Source organism: Wyeomyia smithii, chromosome 2 (genome assembly GCF_029784165.1).
Source record: "Wyeomyia smithii strain HCP4-BCI-WySm-NY-G18 chromosome 2, ASM2978416v1, whole genome shotgun sequence".
Classification (NCBI taxonomy): Eukaryota; Metazoa; Arthropoda; class Insecta; order Diptera; family Culicidae; genus Wyeomyia; species Wyeomyia smithii.
Window position 1 is genome coordinate 244,646,795 of NC_073695.1, and position 16,358 is coordinate 244,663,152.

Genomic DNA, 16,358 nt, shown 5'->3' on the forward strand with positions numbered 1-16,358 from the left:
TGTCTGTTTTTGGCTGGAGTGAATTCGATTCTTTGAGCGCTTTTAATTCATTAATTAGTTCCTGCGCCGTTGTACTGCAGTTTGTTTTCTTATTTTGTATATGTATAGCTTCTAATTGGTGTTCCATATTGTCAATTTTTGATTCTATATTAGTAAATGCTTTTTCCAGGTGCTGTTGTATGTTCTTTGTGTGCTGCCGGTTTTCTTTGCTAATGTCCGATATGTCCGATATGGAGTCATGGCCAAGTTCGCCGAACAGCGTCGAAATGCGATTTATGGTTTTTGCCGACGCATTGTTTGTGTTAATATTTACTTTTTTAATTTCCGTCTTCAATTCAGAAAGCAGTGTATTGATACTGTCCAGTGTGTCGTGCGTTACAGTTAGGTTAGGAAGTTGACTGATTATTGAATGATTTGATTTGATTTGTGATTCAATACTTTCTGTTAAAATTTTCTGGTGCTGGATGAGCTTCTTCAGTTGGAGTTGGTCCATGAACTGTTCCTGGCATTCTATGCATAAGGGCAGCATGAATGAACGCAGTAGTTCTTCTTGGTTTCTACGGGTTCCTACGCAGGCAGCGTGGAAGTGCCTTTTGCATATTCCTTCGCATTTCAACAGGAAACGGTTGTCGGTCGAAGTACAGTTGGTTATGCCACACTTTTCCATAGCACTGATTAAAAATTGTTACGCGGCGAGTACGAATTGTCGAGAAAAGGTTAGATACACGCGGTAGCGCGACGGTCAAAGATTGTTTATAAATAAATAAATTGTTGCTTACGTGCACTCGCGACGCCGTCAAGGTGTAAAAAAAATAAAAATAAAAATACAAGTTAAATTGCGGAGCGAAATGAAAACGCGTCCGCGCCCGATGACTGTTCGTGGCGAAAAAAAAGTGGAATCATTTCACCGTTCAAAATGGCCGTGAAATAATTCCACGCAAAACGTCGCTTTTTCCGTTCTCACTTCACTGATATGACACTCATAATAACCCCGATTCCGCGGCAGATGTCACTTTGCGTCGTTTTTCTCACTTACGTGAGTCCCGTAATAGGATTTTGTTCACTTCACTCTGATTTCACCGTGAAGTGACTCCCGTAATAAGCACCATCACCTCCGTGGAGTGAGATTGACAGTGAAGTGAAATTGAGAATAGGACAAGTGAAATGAGATTGTTTCCCAGCTCAAAAATCTCTAAGTCCCAGAAAGTCGTTTTTTCCGTTTTTTTAGATAACACCAGATCCTTGACGTGTTCTGCATTTCTAAAACATTCGGCATAAAAAAAAATGTTTTTTTCGGTATCGAAAATTTCCTGAACTAGTTGCATTTTTTTCATCGGGCGAAAAAATGAAAATTTGACCGCTTAAAGGCACGGATCAAATTTTGATTCATTTCGTTACTGAAGAATAAATCCAATATTTACCATTAGATCACAAATCAATCAACTTTGAGACTTATGGCATCTTCGTGGAATCATTTCACCGTTCGAAAAGGTCGTGAAATAATTCCACGCGAATCGCCGCTTTTTCCGTTCTCACTTCACTGATATGGCACTCATAATAACCCACATTCCGCGGCAGATGTCACTTTGCGACGTTTTTCTCACTTACGTGATTCACTCTGATTTCACCATGAAGTGACTCCCGTAATAAGCACCTGTGTTTTTTGCAAAGCCCCGTCTGCATAAGGATTTTTTTTCTAAATCAGTCAAGTCCGGTGCTTATTACGGGAGTCACTTCACGGTTAGAACAGAGCGAAGTGAATGAAGTCCTATTACGGGACTCACGTAGCAATTATGTAGATTACACGACCATTTTGAATGGTGAAATGATTTCACGAAGATGAGAAAGCTTTAAAAATCGATCAATTTGTTATCCAATGATGATATATATCGAATTTATTGTTCAGTAACTATACGAATCAATTTTTGAAAATATCGATTTTTTGGGGCTAACAAATTTTTAAGCTGCAGCCAATGGAACGTATGGAGAAAAATTGACATTCGAGTTCCGTTTAGCGGTAGGACTCAAAAGTTTCGTTTTCTAGAAAAACGTCATCATACAAAATTTCAACACAATCGGACTTAGGGAAGTTGTGCCTCAAACCGATCAAAGCTTCTCTTTTTCGACTGATGACGAAAGACACAGGCAAGAGGAGCTGGCTGCACTGCCCACAACAAGCACGCAGTTCATTCTTGCTCTACGTTTATTTTCATTTGTGGTGGTATTATTAAAGCATAAACCATACAAGTTCTTAGAAATGGTAAACTTGTGCGTGTTGTATACGTAAGTGATAAAAGCAAGTAAGTTAAAGTGCATCTTATAGTGAAAAATCTATAAAAACGCATATCGAAAATATCCGTTCATACAAATTGTGTCTAAAGTGTCAGTGTGAGCAGGATAACACAATTCCGTTCGTAGTAAAAGCATGCGAAGAGCGCTTTATTCTGGTTCGACACGAACGACGTTGCTAGCGAGAGGAAGAAGGAAACGCGAGAGACAACACAAGCTAAGTTTCTCTGCTCTTTTTCGCATTAAATGTATTAGGCTAATGACATACTGAGGCGTCAAATGAAGCGAAGCGTTGAGCGTTTGAGAAGCGGAATAAACAGAAGCGTTGGTTGAAGCTTCCTATGACATACTGGAGCGAGCGTCGCAAATGCGTTGTATTGTCATATTCCCAGATTTCAGTAGCGGTTTAGTTTGAAGGAAATATGAATTCGTCCAATGGAGATTTTTTCGCTTCTTCAAGCACGGTAAATTAAGGTTTTAAGTAAACATAGAGATTTTTTATGAAATAAAATAATATTACTGAAGTGAGTTGCGCTACAGACGTAGTAAAAAATATTAGAAATTATTCTAAATTTTAAACCCGTTGACCCCGAGCAACGTTCAACTAGTTTATAATATCTTTTAGGATTCAAAAAACCCATGTGAGCACAGCTAGTTACTCAGCGGCTTGCATTTTCGCGACCAAAGAAGTTCAGCATGCTAGATTCCTGGCCATTCGAATCAATACTCAACAATATCAATCAAAAATACCAGTGTTATTTTCCGACGACCTAAAAATTTTTCCCCATATTTTCTACCCGAAAAATGTACTTTTTTCTTTTTTAAGGTTACCAAACCATAACAAAGCAAATATAAAGCACCAGGCGATGAAAAATTTAGTCTGAATATGGTATTACCGCGTACGTATACGCGCGTCAAAACACTACTCGTTCTGTTTCGCCGCCTCTACCGACACGTCTTTGCCGCTCCAGTATGACCGGTTTGGGCGTTTCATATAGACGTTCGAAGAAATAGCTCAGACGCCTTTGCGACGCTTTTTGCTTCGCTTCATTTGACGTCTCAGTATGTCAGTAGCCTTACATGCTGTCGTATACTTGCGAGAGCGCAAGCATAGAGCTTTCTGATAAATCAGTCACGCACACTTAATGCAGTTTTTACTTCTGCTGCTTTATCGGAAGTCAAGTGATGGAATCTGCTTATGTTGCACCGTAATGTGAATCATATATACCTACTTGTGTTCGGATTCAAAAACATAATCCGTGGAGTGGCCTATAAATTCAGTCCATACCAGTCTATTTTCAATTCAATTCAGAATTATGTAACATAACAAGTACAATTTGAGGGCTTTGTGACCTTCATGGACGTAAATTTATAACCTGAGCTTCACGTCGATGAAAACTTCGTTTAAATGACTGATTTCATTATGTCTAATAGGAATTTAGAAACTTGTTGCCATGGTCACGTGTGCAGCACCACTAATACTGTGGCGGGATTCGTGTGTGGGGTATTGCATAGGTTTATATGTTTATTTTATAAAAATTACCAGCTGACAGTGTTCTATTCAGCATTTGCTCTAGACATTCCTATGCAGTTTACTGTGTTCAAGTGCGCGAGATTGAGAACTTTTCACATGTGTTGTTGCAAACAGCAACCGCTTACTAGATGTGTGGACTGTGGTTACGTCTGCAATACGCAAACTACACAAGTGCGTGTACAGGTTTTGGGCATTTTGTTTTCATATCATTTTATGATTTTCTAGCTTTTGAAAAATAAACTTGAAAAATTATGGAATTGGGCAAATATTGTAGTATATTAACATTTTTCAATTGATATTGTTTAAATCTTGTAAGTAGACATAGCACGAGACATGAAGTCTATTATATTCAGATTTTGATTGGTTTGGCCTTTTGTAAGTAAATTCTGTTTGTACTTTGTTCAATATGCATATTTGCATTTTCTTCAAATTTTATGCTTTGGACGCATGGAACTCTGCCAGTTTTTATACTCAAAAGGTGTATTAGGTTACTCAGAGGTCGAAGCAAGCCATGTCCGAAATCGGACGCAAAAATTTTTCGCTCGCATGTTATATCGGAAGAAAAATTGTTTAATTTAGTTGTGCATGTTCGTTATAGATGTTATCGCGGAGTGAGTTTATTTTCTAAATTTAAAATTGTTTTTTCTTGGAAAAGTTCGCGGATGGTTGTGCGAGGCCGTAATCAAGATTGGCCAGCTGGTTCCTGCTTTGAAATCATCACATTGTTTGGTGATTTTCGGTTATTTTACACCTAAAGAATTGTTAAACATATATACAGGTGTTCTATTGAAATGTGCTGAGTGCGAAAAGTGTGAAGTTCTACAGAAAAAAGTGAATTTAATTGTGAAAATTGAATATTATTGCGTTGCTTTTTAGATTCACCAAAGTGTTTATTTTTTCTTGTTTTTTTTTTCTATCGCTGTCTTGGCGACGGTTTGAAAATGTGGAGTGTGTGGTGTTATTACATACAATAAGGAGAGTGTTTTTCGAGCAGCTGCTCCACATAGTTTTATAGTGATTGAATGCTCATTAAGGATTTATTCATTGGCATAGTGCAAATTATATTTGGCTTGTATCTAATTAAACTTGAAGTGAAAATTTGCCAATAAGATCAAAACCATGCATCGCCCCGTTTACAGTGTTTATGTGTTATCTCTTTTCAACGAATGAAATGTTGTATGGATTAAACGAGTGTGTGAAGGCATACATGCATGTTGCCACTGTACTTCCATTTAAAGAAAAGTCCAAAAACGATGAAAACAACTGGAAAATGAAGAGATGAAAGCTAAGTATACGTTTTGTCTTGTCTGTATTGTAAAGCGATATTTTGATGCTTGTTTCTAGTTTTACTTTATGTGAGAAAACAGATACAGAGAGATTTTGATTTCATCGTTGAAATTTGTTGCGCGGTATTTTTTTCCGCAGGGCTCCAGTAACAAGTTTTATTTTTGTCCACAAAGTGTTAGTGTGGTTTGTAAAGTTTGGAGTATGTGTTTCTCAGGAATCATATGCTTTGATTTTTTGATTGTTCTAGCTTTTGACCAGTTGTTTTACATAATTTGTTATATTTATGACTAGTTCGGCACTTTGTCAATAAATTTAAAAATATATTCAGGCTTATATGTATATTTGCTTTTATTAAATTGTTGAGGCTTTGGATGCATGGAACATTGCCGATTTTCATATTTATTAGACGTATTAGGCGTACATTGTTAAGAGATAATCGACGTAAACGCCGAGTTCCTGCGCGTATGTGTCGGCCGGGGGGATTGAAGCGGTTGTTCGTAACGCTTCGGTGTAAACGCGTATTCAGCCCGGGCGAGTTTTGCTGATATACGGACTTCCGGCGTGTGGTGATTTTGCGAAGTGAACCCAGATATTTCATCATATCTTTCATCTAAATTCATTGCATCTAAATTATTACATCGGAAATCGAAGTAGATTTCGTTCAGTCGATAAATATCATTTCAACCCCCGCGTCGATACCTTCCATGAGGTCGTATTATCTTCAGATGGATCAACAACGCGCAATAGTTTTAGGTATAAAGAGCATCACCTTACGAGGAGATATACGGTAATTTTAAGTTGTCTCGGTTTAGTCAAAAATCCTGTATCCTCGCGTACGTTTTATTGTTGCGGTGTTACATTGTCAAACTAAAAAAGTTCGAATCACATTATAAATATCGTGGCGGATGTAATAAACTTGTAGACGCGGCACTTGTTCTGAAGAACCCGACATTAGCGCATCGTTTACCATAACGAACCCTGCTGTATACCTTCCCCTTTATCCAACATCCCAGTGATTTCTCGTGGAAGTACAGAGGTGTTCTCGGCTTCCAATAAAGCGAGTATCACGTCAACATATTCCTATACAAACTCCTTCTTTGACCTGCATTCGGATGCGGCCGGCGCTGGTATTGCCTAATATAAAGATTTAGGTCGCCTGTTTTTACACTTTGAGGATGCATGTTGGTCCCAAACATCATCTGTTGGTTCTTTGTGTAATTACAGCTGATCTGGCAATAACGGAGTAGCAACCGCGGGCGGTCAATCATGCTCATGCTCATGCTCATGCTCAAAAGATGTATTAGGTTACTCATCTATCAACAGACTTGCTAAGGCGATATATAGGAATTGCATAATTTATAATACAAACCACGCACTCGTGTACGTGGACCCAACAGTATCTTTACTGTTGGTTTAAATCGGTTTCAAATCGTTGAGTTTAACACACGTTTAAAATTTACTTGGCAAACCATACATTCGTGCGCGGCCCCAACATTATTTGTTGGTTTAACTCGGTTCCATTTTTTAAAGTATAATAACTTTTGTATTTCTGTCAAGCAAACCACAGACTCTTTTATGGGTGGTTATTGTTAATGTGTGGGTTAAATAGAATACGCGTCGTGTGGTATAATATGTTGCATTACACTGGGATATACCGCACATCTGTGCCTGACTCCCATAGCATTTTATATTTAGTTTAAATCGGTCTCAAATCAGATAGTCTTTTAATACAAACAGTATACGGGAAACATCGTTAGTCGATCTGCTAGGCATAGAATCAAATGTCCCGGTGACATAATATTTGGAGACTCCGCGTTGACACCATCGCATTTCCTACAGATAGATTATCAAGGCGTCATAGGTTTCGGTGTCAGGTCACTTTACGAGAAAGCAATAGAAGTGGCGAAGCGTTAACTATCAATACAATCTTCGTAGCTTTCGTAACAGTTGTTTAAAATAAATTAATGAGAGCTACGCTTCGACTTCATAAGGAAGTATCCGGGGATTTGAATATGCTCAAATTTAGTTATAGGTCTGGTATTCTAGCGTGTGCTTTTTTGCCGTGTTACATCATTAAACAAAATGATTTCGGATCACGTTATGATTTTCGCCGTGAATATAACTCGCCGTGAACTCGTAGGCGCGATATTTGTTATGATAAACCCGCACACCGAGCTAAGCGCATCGTTTACCAAAACGAAACCTGCTGCGAACCCTGCCCTTTTCTCCAACATCCCAGTGATTTTTCGTGGAAGTACAGAGGTGTTCTCGGCTTCCAATAAAGCGAGTATCACGTCAACATATTCCTATACACACTCCTTCTTTGACCTGCATTCGGATGCGGCCGGCGCTGGTATTGCCTTATATAAAGATTAAGGTCACCAGTTTTTACACATTGAGGATGCATGTTAGTCCCAAGCATCATCCGTTGGTTCTCTGTGTAATTACAGCTGATCTGGCCATAACGGAGTAGCAACCGCGGGCGATCAATCATGCTCATGCTCATGCTCATGCTCTTGATGACGAAAGGCACAGGCAATTGACGATATCAAAATTTGTTTTATTTTTATTTTTTTTTTTTTGATTCCAAATGTCTTAGGAATAAAATGTCGAGATCTGGTGTTATCTCGGAATAAATTGTTAATCTGAGACTTAGAAGTTTTTATGCTGCGAAACTCATTCCACTTGTCCTATTCACGTTTTCTCTTCACTGTCAATCTCATTACACGATGGAATCAGGAACAAGTCTCAAAAAGTAAAGTGAGTATAAAAGTGAAATGTGAGATTGGTCATAGGGCACTTTTTTCATAGAAAATTTTTCTTCTCATGTCCAAACCTACAGACCTACTTTCAAATAAATACTAAAAAAATTTCTGTCATTTATTTTCAATTATAAAAAAATTGGGAATCACTACCTTTTTGAAGCTAGTTCAGAGTACTTGAGGTAATTTTGTAGATTTTTTTTTCTGGGAAAACTAAAGCTGACAAACCCTACCGCCCTTTGTGAAATTTCGAGACACTTTCATCAAAACCTGTAAATCAATAACAAAATAATCTATTTTTGATAGAGAACTATCTAGAATAATGCGTAGAATGTTTTTTTTGTCTATGATTTTCATCATGGTTTCACCATTCTGGAACTCGATAGCATTACCTTGGATCGGTGTTTATTCTGGAGCTTGCCTGTCGGATCGGACATAAGTCTATAGACTCTATGCATGGAACTGACACTCGGTTCAAATACATTTACAGGGAATCTATCCTACACGAATTTCAAAGTGAATAATTAAGAATAATTAATTGCGTCGAACACCATGCCGGAGACATGAAAATGCGAGTTTTAATTCTAGATGAGGTATATTTTTTTTAAATCCAAAACATTGATAGAGTTTTTGTTATTTTGTTGTTTGCCAACCTAGGCCACACACCTTAGCGGCGACGATAACAATTGCTAATCAATTATAGAAAATAAACTCACCTCAATCTTGTAGCTTGTTGCTCGATGTTCCCTCAGATCTCCCTTCTCCACTGCCAGTCCTGCGGCCGAATAGTGCGATGCAATCGAGTGGGCGTATTCGAGTTCTTTACGGACGTTACTGGTGCTGCTGTTGGTGGCACTGCTAAAATCATGACCTGCCACCTCACAGGGCATGCTGATCCCAAGCATTCCACACAACTTACTATTGTTATTGATGGCTATGCTGCTGCTGCCACCACCACTGTTATTGTTCTCTAGTAAAAGTGTGTCTAGCAGTGCTGCTGTTGCGGCTGCTGCTGCTGCTGCCGCGGCTGCTGCTGCCGAAGACGGCCCTGTTGCTGAAGATGCTGCTGAAGGTGACGATGGAGATGGAGACGGCAGAGTCCCTTCCGCCATATTCCGCCGGACTCCGGACACTCAACAACAACAACAACGGCGATTACAACAACCCGAACCAAAACAACTGCAACCAGACATGGTGCGTTTGTGTTTTGGAATGTTTTCGCTTTGGTCTCTTTCGTAGACGACTTTCTTCGGGGATCTCCGAGGTTCGCTTGATCTGTCTATCGCTCGCTGCTGCCCCGGGTGGGTGTCGCTGTCAACTTGGGCGGCTTTGACCTGGCGGCGAAAATGAGAAGATAAATTAACGTTGTTACGTACGTGCGACACGTTTGGTGCAAATAAAAACAATCTAATTAGAACGGCATTTTATATCAAAAATTCCACGCGACCGAGGGGTCGTCAATTTAATAAAAGATATAATTCATGGAGCACAACTTAAAATTCTAACGACCCCTCGTCAGTTCATCCAAAAGGTATGCAGAGAAAGTGTCAGAGCGTCAGAAAAGTTACTCGAGCAAAACAACAACTGGATCAACCAAAACACTGCGCGCGCTCTACTATTATTGCATGAGCAAAGCAGGCGAAACATGAGGTGAAATATAACTCCAGTGTTTTTAAAATTAAACCACTTTATAACACCGAGCGTGGCATTGCCATCATCCACCGTCGGCCGGGAGGAAACTGCGTGGGCAGTGCATTGAGCATTTTTCGCCCGGTTCGGTTGCTACGATCGGCGAAACCATTCATGGTCCCGCTTGATACAATGGGGAGGGGGTTCATGAAAGGCGGAAGATCGTGCGTGTGGTAGCAGTAGATTGTATTTGCTATTTGATGACAGGGAATGAGGCAGGCTAGCGGTATAAATTGAACTAAGAAGAAGTAAATTCTTCCACAATGGAAATAATTAAGAGATTTTAATGCAGCCGAGGCGCGAAGGATGCTCCGTGACAGGCAGGCGAGTGAGCGAATGACCGAGTGTTAATAAGTGGGACAAATTTTTGATCGTTCTGGTTGCTACGGCGACCGGGGATGGTCATGTGGAATGACCCTTGGTCGCGGTAGGCCTTGGAATGAAACTGGACAATGACAGGGACAGTGAACAACGGCAGCGGCCGTTTAGTGGGTCAATGATGACCTTTTATAGATTAGAATGTTGTTAGTAGAAATGGGTTTTTAGTCTCGCTATTCAAATGGTTACCATGTCGAGTATCGCAAAAATTGTTTAACATGTTTATATTTCAACAACGAACTTCTTTTGAGAATACAGTTTATCTAAAGATGTCAGAGCTACCACAAATTCTAATACGTATTAGGAACTATTTTTTTCATTAATGGGAACAACTTAGAACGCATAAGGTTAGCCAGAACTTTGAAACTTATTTACACAATTATTTTCCCATAGAAAACCCTGAAAACCAAACCATTACCTTCTGTTCAACGGACAACATTCAACGCAGAGTGCAACCCATTCACAATCACAACCACCCCGACAGCATTGTTTACCGAATATCATAATTCCACCGATATTGTTCAATAATACCAGCAAAGGGTAACAATAAGACTGATGTATAATGAGCCCTGTTTAGCCCTGCTTACCGCCTTGTCCGCAGGTTTTATATCCTTTTGGAATGCGCACAACCACAGCGGCGTTCCTTAAACAGTGTAGTTCACCCGTGGAAGCAACGCGGCGACACCCCGACAGGAATGCACATATTTAACGTACGTTATTTATCCACCGTCACTCGGAGCGACTTCGGTTGGCTGCATGCGAAGGCTTTATACTGCCGCAGTGAATCGAAGCAAGCGCCGCCGGTCGCACACAAAACCGGAGATTTATTGGTGATAATATAGCATTGTGCGGGATGGCGGCGACGACGACGCCGACGACGTCAGCGAGAGGTTGCCTTGCGGTGCGTACAATTTGCCAGCACCCTTCTCAGTGGCGTTTCCGTTTCGCGGTGGTGGTGAGGAAGGGTTACGCTAAATTTGTTTATTTTTAAACCTTGGCACGGTGTTGGCGTTCGCGCGCACAAAACTTTCCGTTGTTGTTGTGGTTGCAATTGCACGCGAATTGCTGGGCTGCCGACAGCGCCACCACCGCCGCCGCTAAGTGTGAAGTAGCCACGGCAGGCTGTGAACCCGCACAGAATGGGAAAAGAGAACCCAATTCTACAGGGAGTACCTTTGAAGCATTCGGGGAATTTCGCTGGACGATATGTTGAGGATAAATAATAAATTTTCTTCTATTGAATGTAAAATTTTCAATTACAAACAGGAAGGCTGACTCTGGGGGAAGGCGCTTGCAAGTCAGATCTGTGTAATTGCTAACGATTGTCCCGAAATGTGTTGTGAATCTGACCTGAAGAGAGCTTTAATATAAGAAAAACGTTAGAGCCTCTTAAAGTGCTTTCGTAAATCGTAACTCTCTCAACAGGGAGATCTGTGTTCCAATTTTAATGTCTTGATTTTGACTTTGGCAATCGGACGTTGTCCTGGGATTTATGATTACATATTACTCTCAATTTTTAACTTTTAACTTTCAACTTTTAACTTTCAACTTTCAACTTTCAACTTTCAACTTTTAACCTTTAACTTTTAACTTTTAACTTTTAACTTTTAACTTTTAACTTTTAACTTTTAACTTTTAACTTTTAACTTTTAACTTTTAACTTTTAACTTTTAACTTTTAACTTTTAACTTTTAACTTTTAACTTTTAACTTTTAACTTTTAACTTTTAACTTTTAACTTTTAACTTTTAACTTTTAACTTTTAACTTTTAACTTTTAACTTTTAACTTTTAACTTTTAACTTTTAACTTTTAACTTTTAACTTTCAACTTTCAACTTTTAACTTTTAACTTTTAACTTTTAACTTTTAACTTTAAACTTTTAACTTTTAACTTTTAACTTTTAACTTTCAACTTTCAACTTTTAACTTTTAACTTTTAACTTTTAACTTTTCACTTTTCACTTTCAACTTTCAACTTTCAACTTTCAACTTTCAACTTTTACGTTTTAACTTTTAACTTTTACGTTTTAACTTTTAACTTTCAACTTTTAACTTTTAACTTTTAACTTTTAACTTTTAACTTTTAACTTTTAACTTTTAACTTTCAACTTTTAACTTTTAACTTTTAACTTTTAACTTTTAACTTTTAACTTTTAACTTTTAACTTTCAACTTTTAACTTTTAACTTTTAACTTTTTACTTTTTACTTTTGACTTTTGACTTTTTACTTTTAACTTTTAACTTTTAACTTTAAACTTTAAACTTTTAACTTTGAACTTTAAACTTTAAACTTTGAACTTTGAACTTTAAACTTTAAACTTTAAACTTTAAACTTTAAACTTTAAACTTTAAACTTTAAACTTTAAACTTTAAACTTTAAACTTTAAACTTTAAACTTTAAACTTTAAACTTTAAACTTTAAACTTTAAACTTTAAACTTTAAACTTTAAACTTTAAACTTTAAACTTTAAACTTTTAACTTTTAACTTTTAACTTTTAACTTTTAACTTTTAACTTTTAACTTTAAACTTTAAACTTTTAACTTTTAACTTTTAACTTTTAACTTTTAACTTTTTACTTTTAACTTTTAACTTTTAACTTTTAACTTTTAACTTTTAACTTTTAACTTTTAACTTTTAACTTTTAACTTTTAACTTTTAACTTTTAACTTTTAACTTTTAACTTTTAACTTTTAACTTTAAACTTTTAACTTTTAACTTTTAACTTTTAACTTTTAACTTTTAACTTTTAACTTTTAACTTTTAACTTTTAACTTTTAACTTTTAACTTTTAACTTTTAACTTTTAACTTTTAACTTTTAACTTTTAACTTTTAACTTTTAACTTTTAACTTTTAACTTTTAACTTTTAACTTTTAACTTTTAACTTTTAACTTCTAACTTTTAACTTTAAACTTTTAACTTTTAACTTTTAACTTTTAACTTTTAACTTTTAACTTTTAACTTTTAACTTTTTACTTTTTACTTTTTACTTTTTACTTTTTACTTTTTACTTTTTACTTTTAACTTTTAACTTTTAACTTTAAACTTTAAACTTTAAACTTTAAACTTTAAACTTTAAACTTTAAACTTTAAACTTTAAACTTTAAACTTTAAACTTTAAACTTTAAACTTTAAACTTTAAACTTTAAACTTTAAACTTGAAACTTGAAACTTTAAACTTTAAACTTTAAACTTTAAACTTTAAACTTTAAACTTTAAACTTTAAACTTTAAACTTTAAACTTTAAACTTTAAACTTTAAACTTTAAACTTTAAACTCTAAACTTTAAACTTTAAACTTTAAACTTTAAACTTTAAACTTTAAACTTTAAACTTTAAACTTTAAACTTTAAACTTTAAACTTTAAACTTTAAACTTTAAACTTTAAACTTTAAACTTTTAACTTTTAACTTTTAACTTTTAACTTTTAACTTTTAACTTTTAACTTTTAACTTTTAACTTTTAACTTTTAACTTTTAACTTTTAACTTTTAACTTTTAACTTTTAACTTTTAACTTTTAACTTTTAACTTTTAACTTTTAACTTTTAACTTTTAACTTTTAACTTTTAACTTTTAACTTTTAACTTTTAACTTTTAACTTTTAACTTTTAACTTTTGACTTTTAACTTTTAACTTTAAACTTTTAACTTTTAACTTTTAACTTTTAACTTTTAACTTTTAACTTTTAACTTTTAACTTTTAACTTTTAACTTTTAACTTTTAACTTTTAACTTTTAACTTTTAACTTCTAACTTTTAACTTTTAACTTTTAACTTTCAACTTTTAACTTTTAACTTTTAACTTTTAACTTTTAACTTTTAACTTTTAACTTTTAACTTTTAACTTTTAACTTTTAACTTTTAACTTTTAACTTTTAACTTTTAACTTTTAACTTTTAACTTTTAACTTTTAACTTTCAACTTTTAACTTTTAACTTTTAACTTTTAACTTTTAACTTTTAACTTTTAACTTTTAACTTTTAACTTTTAACTTTTAACTTTTAACTTTTAACTTTTAACTTTTAACTTTTAACTTTTGACTTTTAACTTTTAACTTTTAACTTTAAACTTTTAACTTTTAACTTTTAACTTTTAACTTTTAACTTTTAACTTTTAACTTTTAACTTTTAACTTTTAACTTTTAACTTTTAACTTCTAACTTTTAACTTTTAACTTTTAACTTTCAACTTTTAACTTTTAACTTTTAACTTTTAACTTTTAACTTTTAACTTTTAACTTTTAACTTTTAACTTTTAACTTTTAACTTTTAACTTTTAACTTTTAACTTTTAACTTTTAACTTTTAACTTTTAACTTTTAACTTTTAACTTTTAACTTTTAACTTTTAACTTTTAACTTTTAACTTTTAACTTTTAACTTTTAACTTTTAACTTTTAACTTTTAACTTTTAACTTTTAACTTTTAACTTTTAACTTTTAACTTTTAACTTTTAACTTCTAACTTTTAACTTTTAACTTTCAGTTTTTAAGTTTAAACATTTAATTTGCGATTTTTAGTTTGGTATTTGACTTTCGAATACCGACTGTAGACTTAAGAACATGGACTTCAGACTTTAGACTTTAAACTTAAGACTTTCGACTTTCGAATTTTGATTTTTTAACTCGAACTTTGGACCTTAGAACTTAAAACTTAATACTTAAGACTTGAAACGTTAATTTTGAGACTTGAGACTTATGACTCTAAACTTTAGACCTTAGAATTTAGACTTTAGGTTTTAGAACTCAAACTTTAGATTATAAAGTGTGAAGTCCTAAGTTTAAAGTTAAAGGTTAGAAGTCAAAAATCAAAAGTCTAAAGTCTAAAATCTAGCTTAGCTTAGCTTAGTTCTGACTGTACATATCAATAGTTGCTACTCCGTGATGGGTCCAAGCCGCTCTAGATGCACAGTGAATCAACTGAAAGAACGACTGGGAGTGATAATTCCTTCTTCTCTGTGCATCCAATGACCTTATTGTGTATAGACCAATAACGACGCCGGTCATGTCCTAACAGTGAGGTGGGGATATCGTCGGTTTAGTGCAAAACAGGCCAACTCAAATTTTTTTCCATTTTAAAGTTTTGATGTCAAACGATGTCAAATACGGTAAAGTTTAATTTCACAAATACTTGTTTTAAAATTCACAAAAAAACTAAGTTATAGGGTAATGTGTCTTTGGAATTCAAAACGAAAACATGCTCCAAAGATGCTGAAAAAAGAGATTTTAACTTGCTCTACGCTATATTTTAACGTGTACGCTATTAAAAATAATTATTTTTAATCCTGTTCTTCTTGGAACTATGAATTTCGAAGTATGCCAATGCCGCATGAAACCTGAAGAAATGTTAAATAATAAAAATAGATTCGAAAAACACATGGAAAGTGTCCGTTATATTGTGATTCCAAAAAAAAAGTTTCATGAGATTAGTTAATGACATATCAAAACTCGTCGTTGTGCTCCTTTCTGCGGCTGAAAGCATAAATTAGAATAAGTTATGACAACAATATTGCGGCGCTTGCACAAACGTCGTCACAAACGTGTCGCTCCTTTCTGCAACTATTCACCGCATAACGTCACCCAAACAGATCATCCACACGTTTTCACAACCACGAACGTTCTCGGCAGAAAATTAAAGAAATCGGAGCAAATCCGTTCTCCATTTGTTCAGATTAGTTACAAAACTGTAACTTCAGTTATATTTACCAACCCTAGTAACAATATTGGTTTTATCAAAGTTTTATAGCGCTTAATACAGCCAAAACAGCACTATAAAACTTTGATTAAACCTGTTTTGTTACATAGGAAAACTAACAATTCGAACTTTCAACCTGGTGACTAGAGTAAATGGTGCAGAGAGGGTGGTGAGATTGATGTTAGCAAATACAGTGATCACCCGATTATATCACACCCTGATGATTTTTAAGGTGATAAAATAGGGAAAGTGATAAAATCGGGAAATTTTTAAAATTTTATTTTTTTTATTGAAAATGTTAAATCAATAACGTAAAATCAGTGATTTTATTTTTTTTGGGAAAATTTATCTGTACAAACATATGAAAAAAGCTGCAGCTGTTTTTTATAAATCGATATATCTAAATAATGACAAAACATAGAGAAAAGTTGACAAGGGATAAATTCGAGAAAACTGTCTGAGCTTTTATAAAAAAAATATTGAAAAAATTCAATTTGAGATCCTGTACAGAAAAAAAAGTATTTCAAAAACAAAAAGTGATTATAAAAAATCGGTCATCACTGTTTTTTTAAAAAATTTTTTTTTGGAGCGCAGTACCATCAGCAAAATATTAGATGATTTCACAAGCACGCTGCTATTTCTCACATATTACAACCGGAGAATCTTGAAATGTAAATTACGACTTTGAATGCATTTTCATAGAAAACTTCATGTTGCTTGCAATATGTA

General features: G+C 34.7%; 1 protein-coding gene across 4 annotated transcripts in view; it reads right to left on the reverse strand.

The window, feature by feature from the left end:
* The window catches only part of LOC129725249 (putative uncharacterized protein DDB_G0277255), a 331,367-nt gene that overhangs the window by 287,729 nt on the left and 27,280 nt on the right, over positions 1-16,358 (reverse strand). For all 4 annotated transcript variants that reach the window (XM_055680838.1, XM_055680837.1, XM_055680839.1 and 1 more), the window contains exon 2: positions 8,589-9,206. In XM_055680838.1, the coding sequence (XP_055536813.1) occupies positions 8,589-8,984 (396 nt within the window). In that variant the 5' untranslated portion in view covers positions 8,985-9,206. The remainder of the gene's footprint in view (positions 1-8,588; positions 9,207-16,358) is intronic.